The sequence below is a fragment of the Chrysochloris asiatica genome, unplaced genomic scaffold (genome assembly GCF_000296735.1).
Source record: "Chrysochloris asiatica unplaced genomic scaffold, ChrAsi1.0 scaffold00234, whole genome shotgun sequence".
Lineage (NCBI taxonomy): Eukaryota > Metazoa > Chordata > Mammalia > Afrosoricida > Chrysochloridae > Chrysochloris > Chrysochloris asiatica.
In genome coordinates, this window is record NW_006408752.1 from 4234173 (window position 1) to 4247523 (window position 13351).

Genomic DNA, 13351 nt, shown 5'->3' on the forward strand with positions numbered 1-13351 from the left:
GAGTTTCCATGAGCTGGAACTGACTTAGTGGCAACTAACAACATACAGTAAGAGTATTTGTGTTTTCTTATTTTTCCATAAGGTTACCTAGACTTACTTTGTTGAGAGCATATATAATAAGTTTTGTTGTTAAATGCCATCGAGTCGATCCCGACCCATAGCGACCCTGTGTAGGGTTTCTGAGGAGCTTGAACCGCTAACCTTGCAGTTCAAACGGCTTTGCAGTCTGGTGCATTAACCCATAGCGCCACACCAGGACTCCAGATATAATAAGTAGTTACACAGAAATTGACACAAACTGATAACTTGATTTCATATTTATTTCCTAACTTTCTTAGAAAGTTATTTCATAAATTTCTTACATTTACTTCATAACTTTCACAGTGCATGTTCATTGTGAAAAAGAAATTGCAAAATACAAAAACATACAAAGAAAAGTAAAAGCAGCTGTAATTATCTCACCAGGAAATACAACATACTTTGGTCCTTTCTAAGTAATATATCCCATCTATGTATTATTGAAAGCCAGCGGTGACTGTAAATTCCCAAACCCAGATGTTCTCACTGAAGAGATGTAAGTTAATGCTTTCAACATAGGGGACATGAGGTTGGGCATTTCACAAACATTCTCATTCATCCTCATTCCAGCTATTTGAAATAGGCAGATATTTCCCCCGATTTTGCAGAGAAGAAACCCAAGAGCTGAGAGCTTAAATAATATCAATGTGCCCAAAGACTTACAACTAGTAAGGGGAAAACCTGTGTTCAAAACCATGTCTGTCGGTTCTAAAATCCTTAGTCTTTCCAAAGACCCTGCTGCTGCTGCTAACGTCATTTATTAAAACCCTGATGGATTATACTCTTATGTATGTTGCATGAAATGAGAGAAAACCATGTATAACTCGCCTAATTAAGCAGAACCAGCTTTTCATTTCAGTGATTGGAAAGGCTACTCATTTATTTCTCATCTGCTAGAAAATCTTGTAATAGTTGAGAGGAAAATCAATACTACTGCTAGAAGAATTTGATGGCATTAAAGAACTGAATGCTGAGTGGAAAACCATCTGAATACAATTTCTCTCAGCATTTATGAAACTGCACATTTCTTGGAACTTGAGTCAGTTTCACTTCTGAATAGACGGATCTTTTCTTGAAAAAAAAAGAAAAAATAGCATAACATGTATTGTGAATAGCTAACATTTATAAATACTTACTTTGTACCAGGCAATTCTACTCTGTCCTAAAGGGTTGCTGTGAGTGGGAATCGACTCAGTGGGAGTAGGTGTGGTTTTTTTATTTTATTCATGTAAACCCCCAACAGCCTTTTGTATTTTCTTCCCTGGTTGCTAAAGAAGACTGGCACAGTGAGTTTCTATAACTTGCCCAAGATCCCACAGTTAGTCAGTGTTGGAGCTCAGATATGAACCCACACTTTCACCACTTCAGTGAGCTGCCGCTTAGTCTTGCTAGAGCTCTACAGCTACTCTATTATGGTGGTGCTGGTAGTGGTTGCGTACCACTGAATCACTCCGACTCTTATCAACCATGTACAGAGTTTTCAAGGGTATCAAACTTTAGGGGAGCAGAAAGCCTCCTCTCTCCCGTGTAACAACTGTTAGATTTGAACTACTAACCTTGCAGTTAGCAGCCCTACCAGGACTCTTTTAATAGAAAAGATCAATTTACAATTGAGGGGAAACAGCAGTGCTAAGAGGAAGGGATCATCCATGCACTGGTTCTGGTTCCTGCCACTGCATGAATGAGAACACTGCATCAATGCTTTTAGCTTATCGACTTCAGAAAACTGCATCAGGGAAAATAATGACAGCTGTTCCAATATTTTCTTGAATATTATTATTTCTTGAATATTGTAATGCTGTGGTTTAATATGTTGGACTACAAAGTCAGTTTGAACTGCAAGGTCGGCAGTTCAAGCTAACCAGTCACTCCTTGGAAACCCTATACAGGGTCGATGGCACTTAACAACACCACCACCAAATATATTGATGTTTCAAAGCATCTTTCCTGACAATAATGTCTTACTAGCAGAGTAGGTTTCAGCAGTAACCTCAGATAGCAGAGTCCTAGCCAATGTGCCCCTTGCTTTTCAAACTAGAGAGAACATTTTCAAATACAGTCTTGCAGTTTCCCAACAGGGGCATAATAACATCTTGAGCAAGGCCCTTCTTACTTGTGGGGAACTATCCTATAACCTTATGAGATGGTTTAGCATTGCCGGCCACACCCATACCCATAAATAAAAATACTTCTATATCTCTTCAGATGCCTTGTGAGGAGGCAATTCTGAGAACTATCAGGCTATCATGTGACCAGTACGAGTCCTGGTGTGGCACTGTAGGATGAGCACTGGACCATAAGGTCAGTTTGAATCTCAAGGTCAGCGGTTCAAACTCACCAGTCACTCCTCAGAAACCCTAACCAGGGTTGCTATAAGTCAGAACTGACTCATCAGCACTTAATAAAAACTCACGAAAGAACATGCTGGCATGTTGTAAACTCTTTCCATGGCTTCAGAGTCGTCTGAGCCACAGCTAACACCAAGCTGGGAGCTAGTAGTATTTCTGTTGACTATCCCAGGCCATTATTAGGAAGATGATACCGAGAACTAGTTGTTGAAAACTGTAACTCACCAGCTAGTTCTGGGAAACATGCACATCCCAGCTCTTGACAGGATTGGCCTATGTCATCAGGGTCCCATGCAGCCAGATGAGGAGAGTCCGGGTGGCCATATTCAAAGCTTTCATTTCCTAGCCAAGCACAACAGGTCAGAGGTAAAACACCACAAGCTGAGTCTCTTTTTATCTATGGTCTTAAATCGAACTCAGTTTTCTGTGTGACTGGTTGCACTTTCATTTCTCTTCTCCTAGCTCAGGGGATGACAGCCCTTTCCAATCCCCTTACTGGGTTTGTGTAAACTGGCTTGCCTTCACATGTTCTTCAGCGCTTCTCCCCAGACCCAGAGAGGTCACCGTAGCCCTTCCTGCCTGGAGATCACAAACAGTCTTGAGTGAGATTTGGAGCTTTTTTTCATAGTTACTGGTCAAGGTTGTTTCAAAGTGCATGTTTCACCTGTAGATTTTGTTACACTGCAGAACCTGATTTAGTAGGTCTGGGGTGGGGCTTGAGAATCTGCATGTCTAACAAAAGCCCTCGGGTGATTTTGCTACTACCTTTGCTGCTGCTACTGGGAGTCTGCCTCTTTCACACTCAGTCAGCTGGGGATCTCCTGGTGTGGCGCTGTAAGATCAGCATTGGACTCTGAACCACAAGGCTGTCAGTGCAAACCCACCAGCTGTTCCTCGGAAACGCTATACAGAATCACTATGAATCGGAACCAATTTGACAGCACTTAACAACTATAAGGCTAAACGCACATTTTTAATATGGCTTAATAGAAGAAGTCACCCATTTCAAATGAGTGTTAGCACTCTGCAAAGTTCCCAAGCACCTTGTCGTCTCAGCTAACTGTCCCTATTTCTTGGGCCCCTGGAGTCAGCTGAGTATTATGAGCCGTAGGCACCTACGTGGAAAATTCTGACACCAAGAAAGACTACTGTTCCTGACACAAAATGCCTCCCACCCACACTGGCTAGACTACATCCACCTGACCACTGCTCCTCAATAGCTCAGATCTGGTCACCTGTGAAGTTCCACAAATGGGCCAGCCTCTGCCACTCATTAGCCTTTAGCTGATGTTAAGCCAGGTTCCCAGAGGCAAGTGCGAATATGCCTGGTCTCCAAACTGTGATCTTGTTTGAATGACAGAGTTAAGGTGGTTGATGAGTTTTGGATCTTATGATGGTCCTATTTGAAAATGGGAGTCCTGGGGTGGCACTGTGAACTAATGCGTCAGAAAGTCATTTGAACTGCACAGTCAGTGGTTCAAGCTTACCAGCTGCTCCTTGGAAACCCTATACAGGGTCACTATGGGTCGGAATCGAATCAACGGCACTTAACAACAACAACATATTGAAAATAATTGTGTTACATGATTTCAGACATGTACTACTTAGTGTCTTATGTGGCCCTGTAGTCTTACTGGACTGCTAAGTTGAAGGTTGGTGGTACAAACCCACCAGTTGCCCCTCAGAAATCCTATATAGGTCACTATGAGTCAGAACCAACTCTACCACACTTAACAACAACAAATCTATTTTTTTCGAGGAGCCCTGGTGGCTCAATGCTGAAAAGCTTAGCTGCTTAAAAAAAAAGAAAAAAAAGATTGGAGGTTCAAAACCACTAGTTACTCTCCAAGAGAATGACCTGGCGTGGCAATCTGTTCCCATGAAAGTGGTTGTTGTTGTTAAGTACCGTAGAGTTGGTTCCGACTCATAGTGACCCCATATATAGGGTTTTTGAGGCTGTAAATCTTTACAGGAGCAGAAAGTCTCATGGTTTTCCCGCGGAACAGGTGGTAGTTTCAAACTGCTGACCCTGCGGTTCGCAACCCAATTCGTAACCACTATGCTACCAGAGCCTTGCAAACCCTAGGGGGCAGTTCTACTCTGTCATGTAAGGTCTCTATGAGTCAGAATGGACTCAGTGGCACACAACGACAACAATACTTCTTTTGCAGATATAACTTGGGAGGTAGCAACCCAGACTTTTTTCCCAATTTCAACTATCATTGGATCCCTTTTTGTCATCTAAGATGCAGACAAATATAAGAAGCAAACAGCTTGAGTACTGTCTGTCTGACACAGAAAACATGAGGGAGCTTTCATGCTTCTCCCTCAACCTATTGACTGATATTTGCCCACCCAAAAAGAGGGGACGTCTGAGCCAAGGAACTGTCACAATACCAAAAGTGTTTTTCATGGCCTTACTTTCAGCCCTTTTTCCCTTTTCTTTTTTGAGGTGGGGCCCAGATAGGGTGTACTCTCAGTAAGGGGGTCCCTTGATTAATTCTGTTATCTGATTATGTGTGAAGAGAACAGCAGACTAGAAACTTCTTTATGGGTCAATGGAATGAGAAGAAGAGATGTTGATGTTGATTGGGTTTACGTCAGTTTATCCAGTCTCAGATTTTAAATTGTCCTGTGTTTGGATTGTCCTCTTGTTTTCTGACTTTTCAAAGGTTCCTTTTGCCCCTTCGGCAGAATCCACCAGGGCCCCAGCAGATTCAAATCAAAAAATAAATAAACAAAAACCTGGAGAAAATCTCAAAAAAAAATGGAAGCAAGTTCTGTGGTTTCTGAGTGCTGCTTCTGTCATTAAGCACCAAAAAACGAAACCAAAAGTACCTACTGCTGTAGAGTCCACCTCCCTGTGGCCCCATGTGTTACAGTGTTACATTGTTACACAATGCCCCTCACGAGATGGATTCACATGTGTCTGCAATAGCAATGATTGTGAGCATGGTGCGAGACTAGACGACATTTCTTTGTTATTTGCAAAGTTGTTATGAATCAAAGCTGACTTGACAGCACCTAACAACAACAACTGATCTTCATGGAGCAGATTGCCAAGACTTCCTTCTGCAGTGCTATTGGGTGGGCTTGCCCTCCAACCTTTAGGTTAGTAGTTGAGCCCAAACAATTTTTGTCACCCAAGAACCCTGACTATGCCATTAGGGCTCAAGCTACTACTCTTAGAGTGTTTCAGATCAGTTAAGCAGGACAAGACACAGCCCATGAAAAGGTTTGAGACCTCCTGGTGTGGCACTGTAAGATAAGCACTGGACTATAAGGTCGGTTTGAACCATAGGGTAGGCAATTCAAACTCACCAGCCACTCCTTGAAAACACTATACAGGCTGTTATGAGCAGAACTGACTGGATGGCACTTAACAACAACATACATTCTCCTCTCCTTTTTCATATATAATGACTTCTATTTTCGTCTTTTACTTACATAAAAATGGACCCTACTGGAAGATCCCAGCAGCAAGACAGGAGTCAATGCTGGGGCAGGAAATGGGCTGGGAGGTATGTGGCCCTGGTTGTCAAAACCTCGGAGAAGAGCATGGTGGGCCTGCTCCTCAGCCCTCATCATGGGTCATGAGGTACTCTGGTGCAGCATCAATGATTCTTCCAGGGGGTCCACAACTCCTGGATGTGTGGTCAAAGAGAAAGGACAGACCTTCTCTAGTCACTGAGTTTGGTGAATAGAACTTAGAACAGGAATATTCGCTGCTGTTGAGTCGATTCAGACTCATAGTAACCTAGAAGGCAGAGGAGATGTGCTCCATGGGCCCTAAATCTTTACAGAAGCCGAGAGCTTCATTCTCTCCCAATGGAGTGTCTAGTGGATTCAAAAGGCATGCAGTCTTTCTGTTAGCAGTCCAATGGTTAACCCAGAGTGCCACGCAGGCTTCTTGGAATAGGCATGAGTGGTATGGCTACCCTGAATCGCTTTGTGGATGGAAAATACAGGGTCTTCTCCAACCCCGTCTCAGCAGCTAACTCCCAAAGAATCCCAAAAGAGATAAGGAGAAATATAACCAAATGAGGAGCCATAGGCACTTCCCATTGCCTTTTCTCCTCATTCCATCTCTCCTCTCTTGGGAAAACAATGAATCCAAAACCACCATCACCACAAGACAAGGGGAGACTGCAAAATATCTCCGCACGCAGCTTTCACTATTTTTATTGCTTTGAGAAACAGGGATGCTTTGTGCGCTCTGGGATTGGGCTGGACTGTCCTTCTGGCTTCCATTAGAAAATGCAGGGGTTTTGGAGAGCTCAAGTCTTTTCAAGCAGTCAGCGAAAGCATTAAATAGCTCGCCTGCCAAAGCACTGAGCTATTTGCAGGAGAAACACTAGCTAGAACTGGTGGAAATTATAATAGCACAGAGCAGATTTTTAGAAAGTTCCCATTTAACTTTAAACCACTGAATGTAATGATAGGTGAATGGGTGGTTGGAGTCGGTAGATAAATGGGCATAATAAGATGGGAATTTCAATCCTATCTCTAGTCTTTTTATTAGGAACCATTTTATATTTGGTGAGGATATAAATTTGTTTAGCGAACAAGGAGAATTGAAAATATTAAGAATAAATGCATTAGGTAAAAAAAATTCAAAAGGATTGACATTAAAAAAATAACTGTTCCTTTCACCCCAGGCCCCCACTTGTCACCAGAGTTAACAGCTATTACCATTTATGGGGGTAGGGGGCTTCAACTATATTTACACATCATCATCTGGGGTCCTGGTGTGGAGCTTCAGGATAAACACAAGGTCGGTGGTTCAAACCCATCAGCCGGTCCCTGAAAATCCTATACAGGGATGCTATGAGTCAGAACTGACTTCACAAAAACAACTACAACATAAGATTTTCAAAGTTCATCTAATTCTTCTATCTTAAAGATTTATAAGAGTGGAGGTAGCAATTTATTCTCATTTAGCCAAAAGAATCAAAAAAGTCTTGCAGGCATTAAAAATAGAACCAGTGAATGTTTCTACATTTGAGGAAAATGTGAGTATAACAATTTGAAGAGCAAGAGAAAAGAACAAACTTGGTAAAGATGTCTTCAGAAAAATATAGTGGTGATTTAGAAGGAACAATAAAAGAGGGCAAGGAGAGATAAAATAACGAACGCTAATTGTTTATAAAAATGTTAGAGGTATTTTGTTTTATTGTTTTTATTTTACAGGAAAATAAGAATGTTGTAATGACCTTGGCATGACCTTTAAAATGATCATGTCTATTAGGACAATGTTGTTGTTGTTGTTAAGTGCTGTCGAGTCGGTTCCGACCCTGTACAGGGTTTCGGAGGCTGTAAATCTTTATGGGAGCAGAAAGCCTCATCTTTCTCCCACGGAACAGCTGGTAGTTTCGAACTACTGACCTTGTGGTTCGCAGCCCGATTCATAACCACTATGCTACCAGAGCTCCAATAGGGCAATTAAACTAGCTTATGAGAGAAAAACAAGGCAAATAAATCCTTTTACCTTTAAGGATTTAAAGGGCAAATTCCCAGGACTGGTAATTTGGACAGGAATCCACGCTCGAGGCTCCTCAGGAGTAGATGCCTGAACAATAGGGCCCTAATTCTGGCACTAACACCTTGGAACCATAAACCCACTGCTGTTGTATTGATTCTGTCGCAAAGTGACCCCACAGGACAGCTGTGCATCTTTACAGAACCAGACTGCCAAGTCTCTCTCCTGTGGAGCAGCTGCTGACCCTTTGGTTATTGGTCGAGCACTCAACACTGCAGCACCAAAGCTCTCCTGTTGGAATCAGGGGTGGTCATTCAGCCCAGGGTGGAAACAAGACACTCCTCAAGATTGAAGACAATGACTAGTAATGAAATGCCTGCCTGAGAGCACAGACTTGGGTTTTAGGGCAGAGGCCATTCTTTTGAGCTGCTGCAAGAGTGGTAGATATCAGAAGATGTATAAAAAAATAAAAAGATGGAGACAGGGGGAAATATGGGGAGAAGTGCATGAATTAAAGGCAACATAACTAGTTAGGTGAGATGGAGTCAAAAATTATGTACATGTATTTTAATCAACTTTTAGAAAAGACAAATACATCATTTTCAACATAATCTCCTTGATTTTCAATACACTTTGTCCATCTGACTACAAATTTTCATAGCCCTTGTTTTTAAAATGTCTTAGGCTGAGCTGCTTGTGAGCCACGAATGCACCGCTGTCTTCACTTCTTCACCAGAGGGGAATCTTCATCCTGGAAGGGCTGTTTTCAGGGGACCAAACAGGTGACTGTCCGATGGAACAAGATTAGGACTATAGAGTGTGGGCAGAGGTGTGGGGACGTGTACTGTCATGTAAAATCACAATACCCTTGGATAGCAGTCCTTAGCGTTTAATCCGAAGTTTAGGCTTCAGGTCTTCAGTGAGCGTCTCACTGTAAGAAGCACGGTTGATTATTGAACCTTCTTCATAATAGTGTTCCAGTATTGGCCCATCATAATCCCAGAAAACTGATGTTAGTGGTAAGGCTGTGGAGTCAGTTCTAATTCAGTTACCCTATAAGGATGCTTTTGAGTTATGGTGTTGGAGGAGAATATTGAAAGTGCCATCTGGTAGCTTAGTGGTTGTGAATCGGGCTGCAAGCTACAAGGTCAGCAGTTCAAAACTACCAGCTGTTCCGCGGGAGAAAGATGAGGCTTTTTGCTCCTGTACAGATTTACAGCCTCGGAAACCCTGTACAGGGTCGCTATGAGTCGGAACCAACTCCACGGTACATAACAAGAACAACAATGGGCTGCCAAAAGAACGAATCGATCCGTTTTGGAAGAAGTGCAGCCAGGGTGCTCCTTGGAGGCCAAGATGGCCAAACTTCGTCTCTCATACTTCGGACATGTTGTCAGGAGGGACTAGTTGCTGGAGAAAGTAAGGTGGAGGTGCTTGGTAAGGTGGAGGGTCAGAGAAAAACAGGAAGACCCCACTGAGATGGATCGGCCAAGTGGCAGCATCGATGGACTCAAGCGTGGCAACAGTAGTGAGGTTGGCCCAGGATCGGGCAGTGTTTTGTTCTGCTGTGCATAAAGGTCACTATGAGTCCATACCAACTCGATGGCACCTAACAACAACAACAAATATGGAGTTTCTGAGGAGCATCTGGAGGTTTAAACTACTTACCTGTGGTTCATAGTCCAGTGCTGATCCTAGAGTACCACATAATTTTCCAGCTGATGGTTGACTTTGGAACTTTTTCTTGATTGAGGATCTCTCCATTCCATACTCTACCATTTACTCTCAGGCTTGTAGTGATAAATCCATGTCTCATCACCAGTAACGATTTTTTAAAGAAACTTCTACTGTCCTTTGAACATTGGTCCAAATTTTGTTTGCAAATGTCCAAATGCTTTTGTTTCTGCTCTTTCATGCGTTGTTTCAGTACCCATCTCACACAAATTTCTAAACCCAAGTCTGTCACGGACTGTTTCATAGACAGAGCCATAGATGATTTGCAAATGATTTGCCACATAATATACTGTCACTTGTCTATTCGACAGAATCATTTCATGTGTATGGTCATTGTTGTCATCCCTGTGGACATGGATGGGCATGTTAATATAACAGGAGTGCAGATAATTTTTGACTCACCCTCGTATAGATTCAATGCAGGTAACTGAGTCAAAACTGACTCGATGTCACTAAACAACAACAATCGCATGGGTAGATGCATAGATAGCACACAGGCTGAATGGGTGTGGGAGGTAGAGTGACCACAATGTTGTTGTTGTTGCTGTTAAGTGCCATCGAGTCAGTTCCAACTCATAGTTGTGTTTTTGAGAAGCAACTACTGGGTTTGAACTACAATCCTTGCAGTTAATAGTCCAGTGCTTATCCTGTTGCACCACACCAGAACTTCAAATATATACTGTTGTTGTTGTTATTGTTGTGAAGTGCCATCCAGTCAATTCCAGAAGAAAGAGAGGAGGACTACTTCCAAATGTTTAGCCACTGAAAACCTTATGAATAGCAATGCCACACTGTCAGATATATACACTCACAAATATACATAGGTTTGATAGAGAATATTTGTACATGGGTATTTACCTTGGCTGCAAATATATCCAAGAATGTGGTAGAGCATACAGGGGTCAAAGTTATGAAAACTTCTTAGAATTCACCAAAAACCTTGGGGAAATCAGTCCTTGGGTTTGGGAGCTCAGGATTAGAGTCTTGGGGTTGTTGTTGTTAGGTGCCATCAAGTCAACACCAACTCATAGTGACCCTATGCACAGCAGACCAAAACACTGCCCGATCCTGGGCCAACCTCACTACTGTTGCCACGCTTGAGTCCATCGATGCTGCCACCTGGCCAATCCATCTCGTTGAGGGTCTTCCTCTTTTTCTCTGACCCTCCACCTTACCAAACATGATATCCTTCTCCAGCGACTGGTCCCTCCAGACAATATGTCTGAAGTATATCAGACGAAGAGAGACGAAGTTTGGCCATCTTGGCCTCCAAGGAGCACTCTAGCTGCACGTCTTCCAAAACAGATCTATTGATTCTTTTGGCAGCTCATGGCACTTTCAATATTCTCCTCCAGCACAATAATTCAAAGGCATCAATTCTTCTATGGTCTTCCTTATTCACTGTCCAGATTTCGCATGCATATGAAGTTATTGAAAATACCATGGCTTGGGTCAGGCACATCATAGCAACATACAAGCCTATAGTCAGGTGGTGGCTACATTGGCTGGGAATTGAACACAGATTTCCCTCATGAAAGTGAGAATGACATCACTGAACTGCAACTGGCATCAGTAATTAATAAGAAATGAGTGAGTGTGTCTTAGGCTGGGTTCTCTAGACCAGTGAAACGAAGCCAGTGAAATTTATATATGTATACATATAAAGAGAAGTTTATATTAAGGAAATGGCTCACAATTGTAGAGTCCCAAATCCCCTCAGAAAACAGAGCAAGCTTTTCCTGCAAGTCCATTACATTGGGAACAGGCCACACCCCCAGGGAAACACCCCCTCAATGGATTGGCTTCTCATAGCCAATCATCATAGAGTTAACTATGCCTGTATTAGGTTTCACCCTGGGATAATCTCAACTACCAAACCACTAAGAATCCTGACCCAGTCAAGTTGACACAAAACTTTAACTAACTCCTGGTGTGGTGCTGCAGGTGAATGTGCTGGACTGCAAAGTCGGTTTGAACAGCAAGGTTAGTGGTTCAGGCTCACCAGCCACTCCTTGGAAGCCCTATACAGGGTCACTAGGAGTCAGAACTGACTCAGTGGCACTAAACAACAACAACATCATCATCACAGGGTGGTAGAATTTAACTGGGCCAAGCAGTCTAGTCCATATCAACTTGACTCTGGCTGTGCCCTCTGTCCTAGAATTTCTGGCTATAATCTGTTCTGGAAGCTTCCCGACCAGTATGCCAATAGGTGGTAACAAAGCTCACCTTTCTGGTCCTGCAGTTTTTAATACATCCATTTGCTGGCTCTCTAGCACTCAAGTATTCTGTAACAGTCACTAAGACTTTATATTTACCTTCCAGTCATTCTTTCTATCTTCTTTCAATTATTATTTTTTTTTAAAGCTTTTGTAAATTGGGTGAAGGTTTACAAGCAGATTGTTAGTTTTACATGAAACAAATCATGCACCCTTTGTTTCATCCCACTGACTGCAATTCTCTCAATGTAACATCATTTTTCACACTTCTTCCCGATGTTTTTTATTTCCATTCTTCCTTCTTTTCCAATTCTTCTGAACTTTGTCCTTGAGTAAATGCTGCTCTATTGATCTCACATGGTTGACCATTCTATGGTGTGCATACTTCACTAGAGTTGTTGTTCACTCCTTGGAGGCCAAGATGACCAAACTTCATCTCTCATACTTTGGACATATTGTCAGGAAGGACCAGTCGCTGGAGAAGGATATAATGTTTGGTAAGGTGGAGGGTCAGAGAAAAAAAGAGGAAGACCCCAATGAGATGGATTGGTCAAGTGGCAGAATCGATGGGCTCAAGCATGGCAACAGTTGTGAGGTTGGCCCAGGATCTGGCAGTGTTTCATTCTGTTGTGCATAGGGTCGCTATGGGTCGGTACCAACTTGATGACACCTAACAACAACAACAAATGATGCTGAAAAAATTTCAGCAGAGTAAGATGGACCAGGAAGAAAGACCAATCTATTTCCAAAAAATCTAATGGATCACAACAAACTGGTCCTGCTGTGTATGGAGTCACCATGAATCACAGACAAACTCAATGACAAGCAACAACAACACTGATGCCAGCTACAGAAAGGGAGGTAATTGATCATGTCATGAATGAGAACAGAATAAGACAGAGGGACAGTTATAATTGCCAATTATAGCAAGAAAAAACAGAAAAGACTTACACAGAGCCACCCTGTTGTCCCCTAAGAAGACTGGATGCTGTTCTGTAAGAAGGTTGGGGTTGTCAGAAGAGCCCCATCCTTCTTTACTTCTCTCCAGGTTTAATGATCTCTTCATCCTTCCGTACTTCTCTCCACTTTAATGATCATGTCCACAACAAGGCTGCGGTTGCTCCTGGAGGCCACCACTAGGGCTGTGTTTTCTCGCTGAAGTTAAAAAACAAGGAGTCGGTTAGTACTGCCTAGTAGTAAACTAAGTTTAGAACAAGTTCTAGTTTGGGAACAAGAAAGCCTGGGTTCAAATCCAGATCCTTCCTTGCTGGGTGAACTTGGATCCATTCTTAGCTTCTCTTGGATCTTCTAAATGTGATAATGTGACAAAGATCCTCAGGACAGGAGCTGACACAATACCTGTTACATAGTCATTGTCCAAGAGATGTTAGCTATCAATAACCGTAGGTGGTAGGTCAAATGGGAAAGAAAAAAACTGAATAAGAGAAACAAGGGGGTTGAGGGAACTTGCTTGGATAGTCTTCTAAAGACTA

General features: G+C 42.5%; 1 protein-coding gene across 1 annotated transcript in view; it reads right to left on the reverse strand.

Moving 5' to 3' along the window:
- Window positions 1-1087: 1087 nt before the first annotated feature.
- ANKDD1B (ankyrin repeat and death domain containing 1B) overlaps window positions 1088-13351 on the reverse strand; it is a 97358-nt gene continuing 85094 nt past the window's right edge. Inside the window, 7 exon segments of the mRNA XM_006873305.1 lie at window positions 1088-1149; window positions 2652-2690; window positions 2693-2741; window positions 2743-2768; window positions 3626-3725; window positions 3727-3825; window positions 12897-13013. Coding sequence (XP_006873367.1) covers window positions 1088-1149; window positions 2652-2690; window positions 2693-2741; window positions 2743-2768; window positions 3626-3725; window positions 3727-3825; window positions 12897-13013 — 492 coding nt within the window.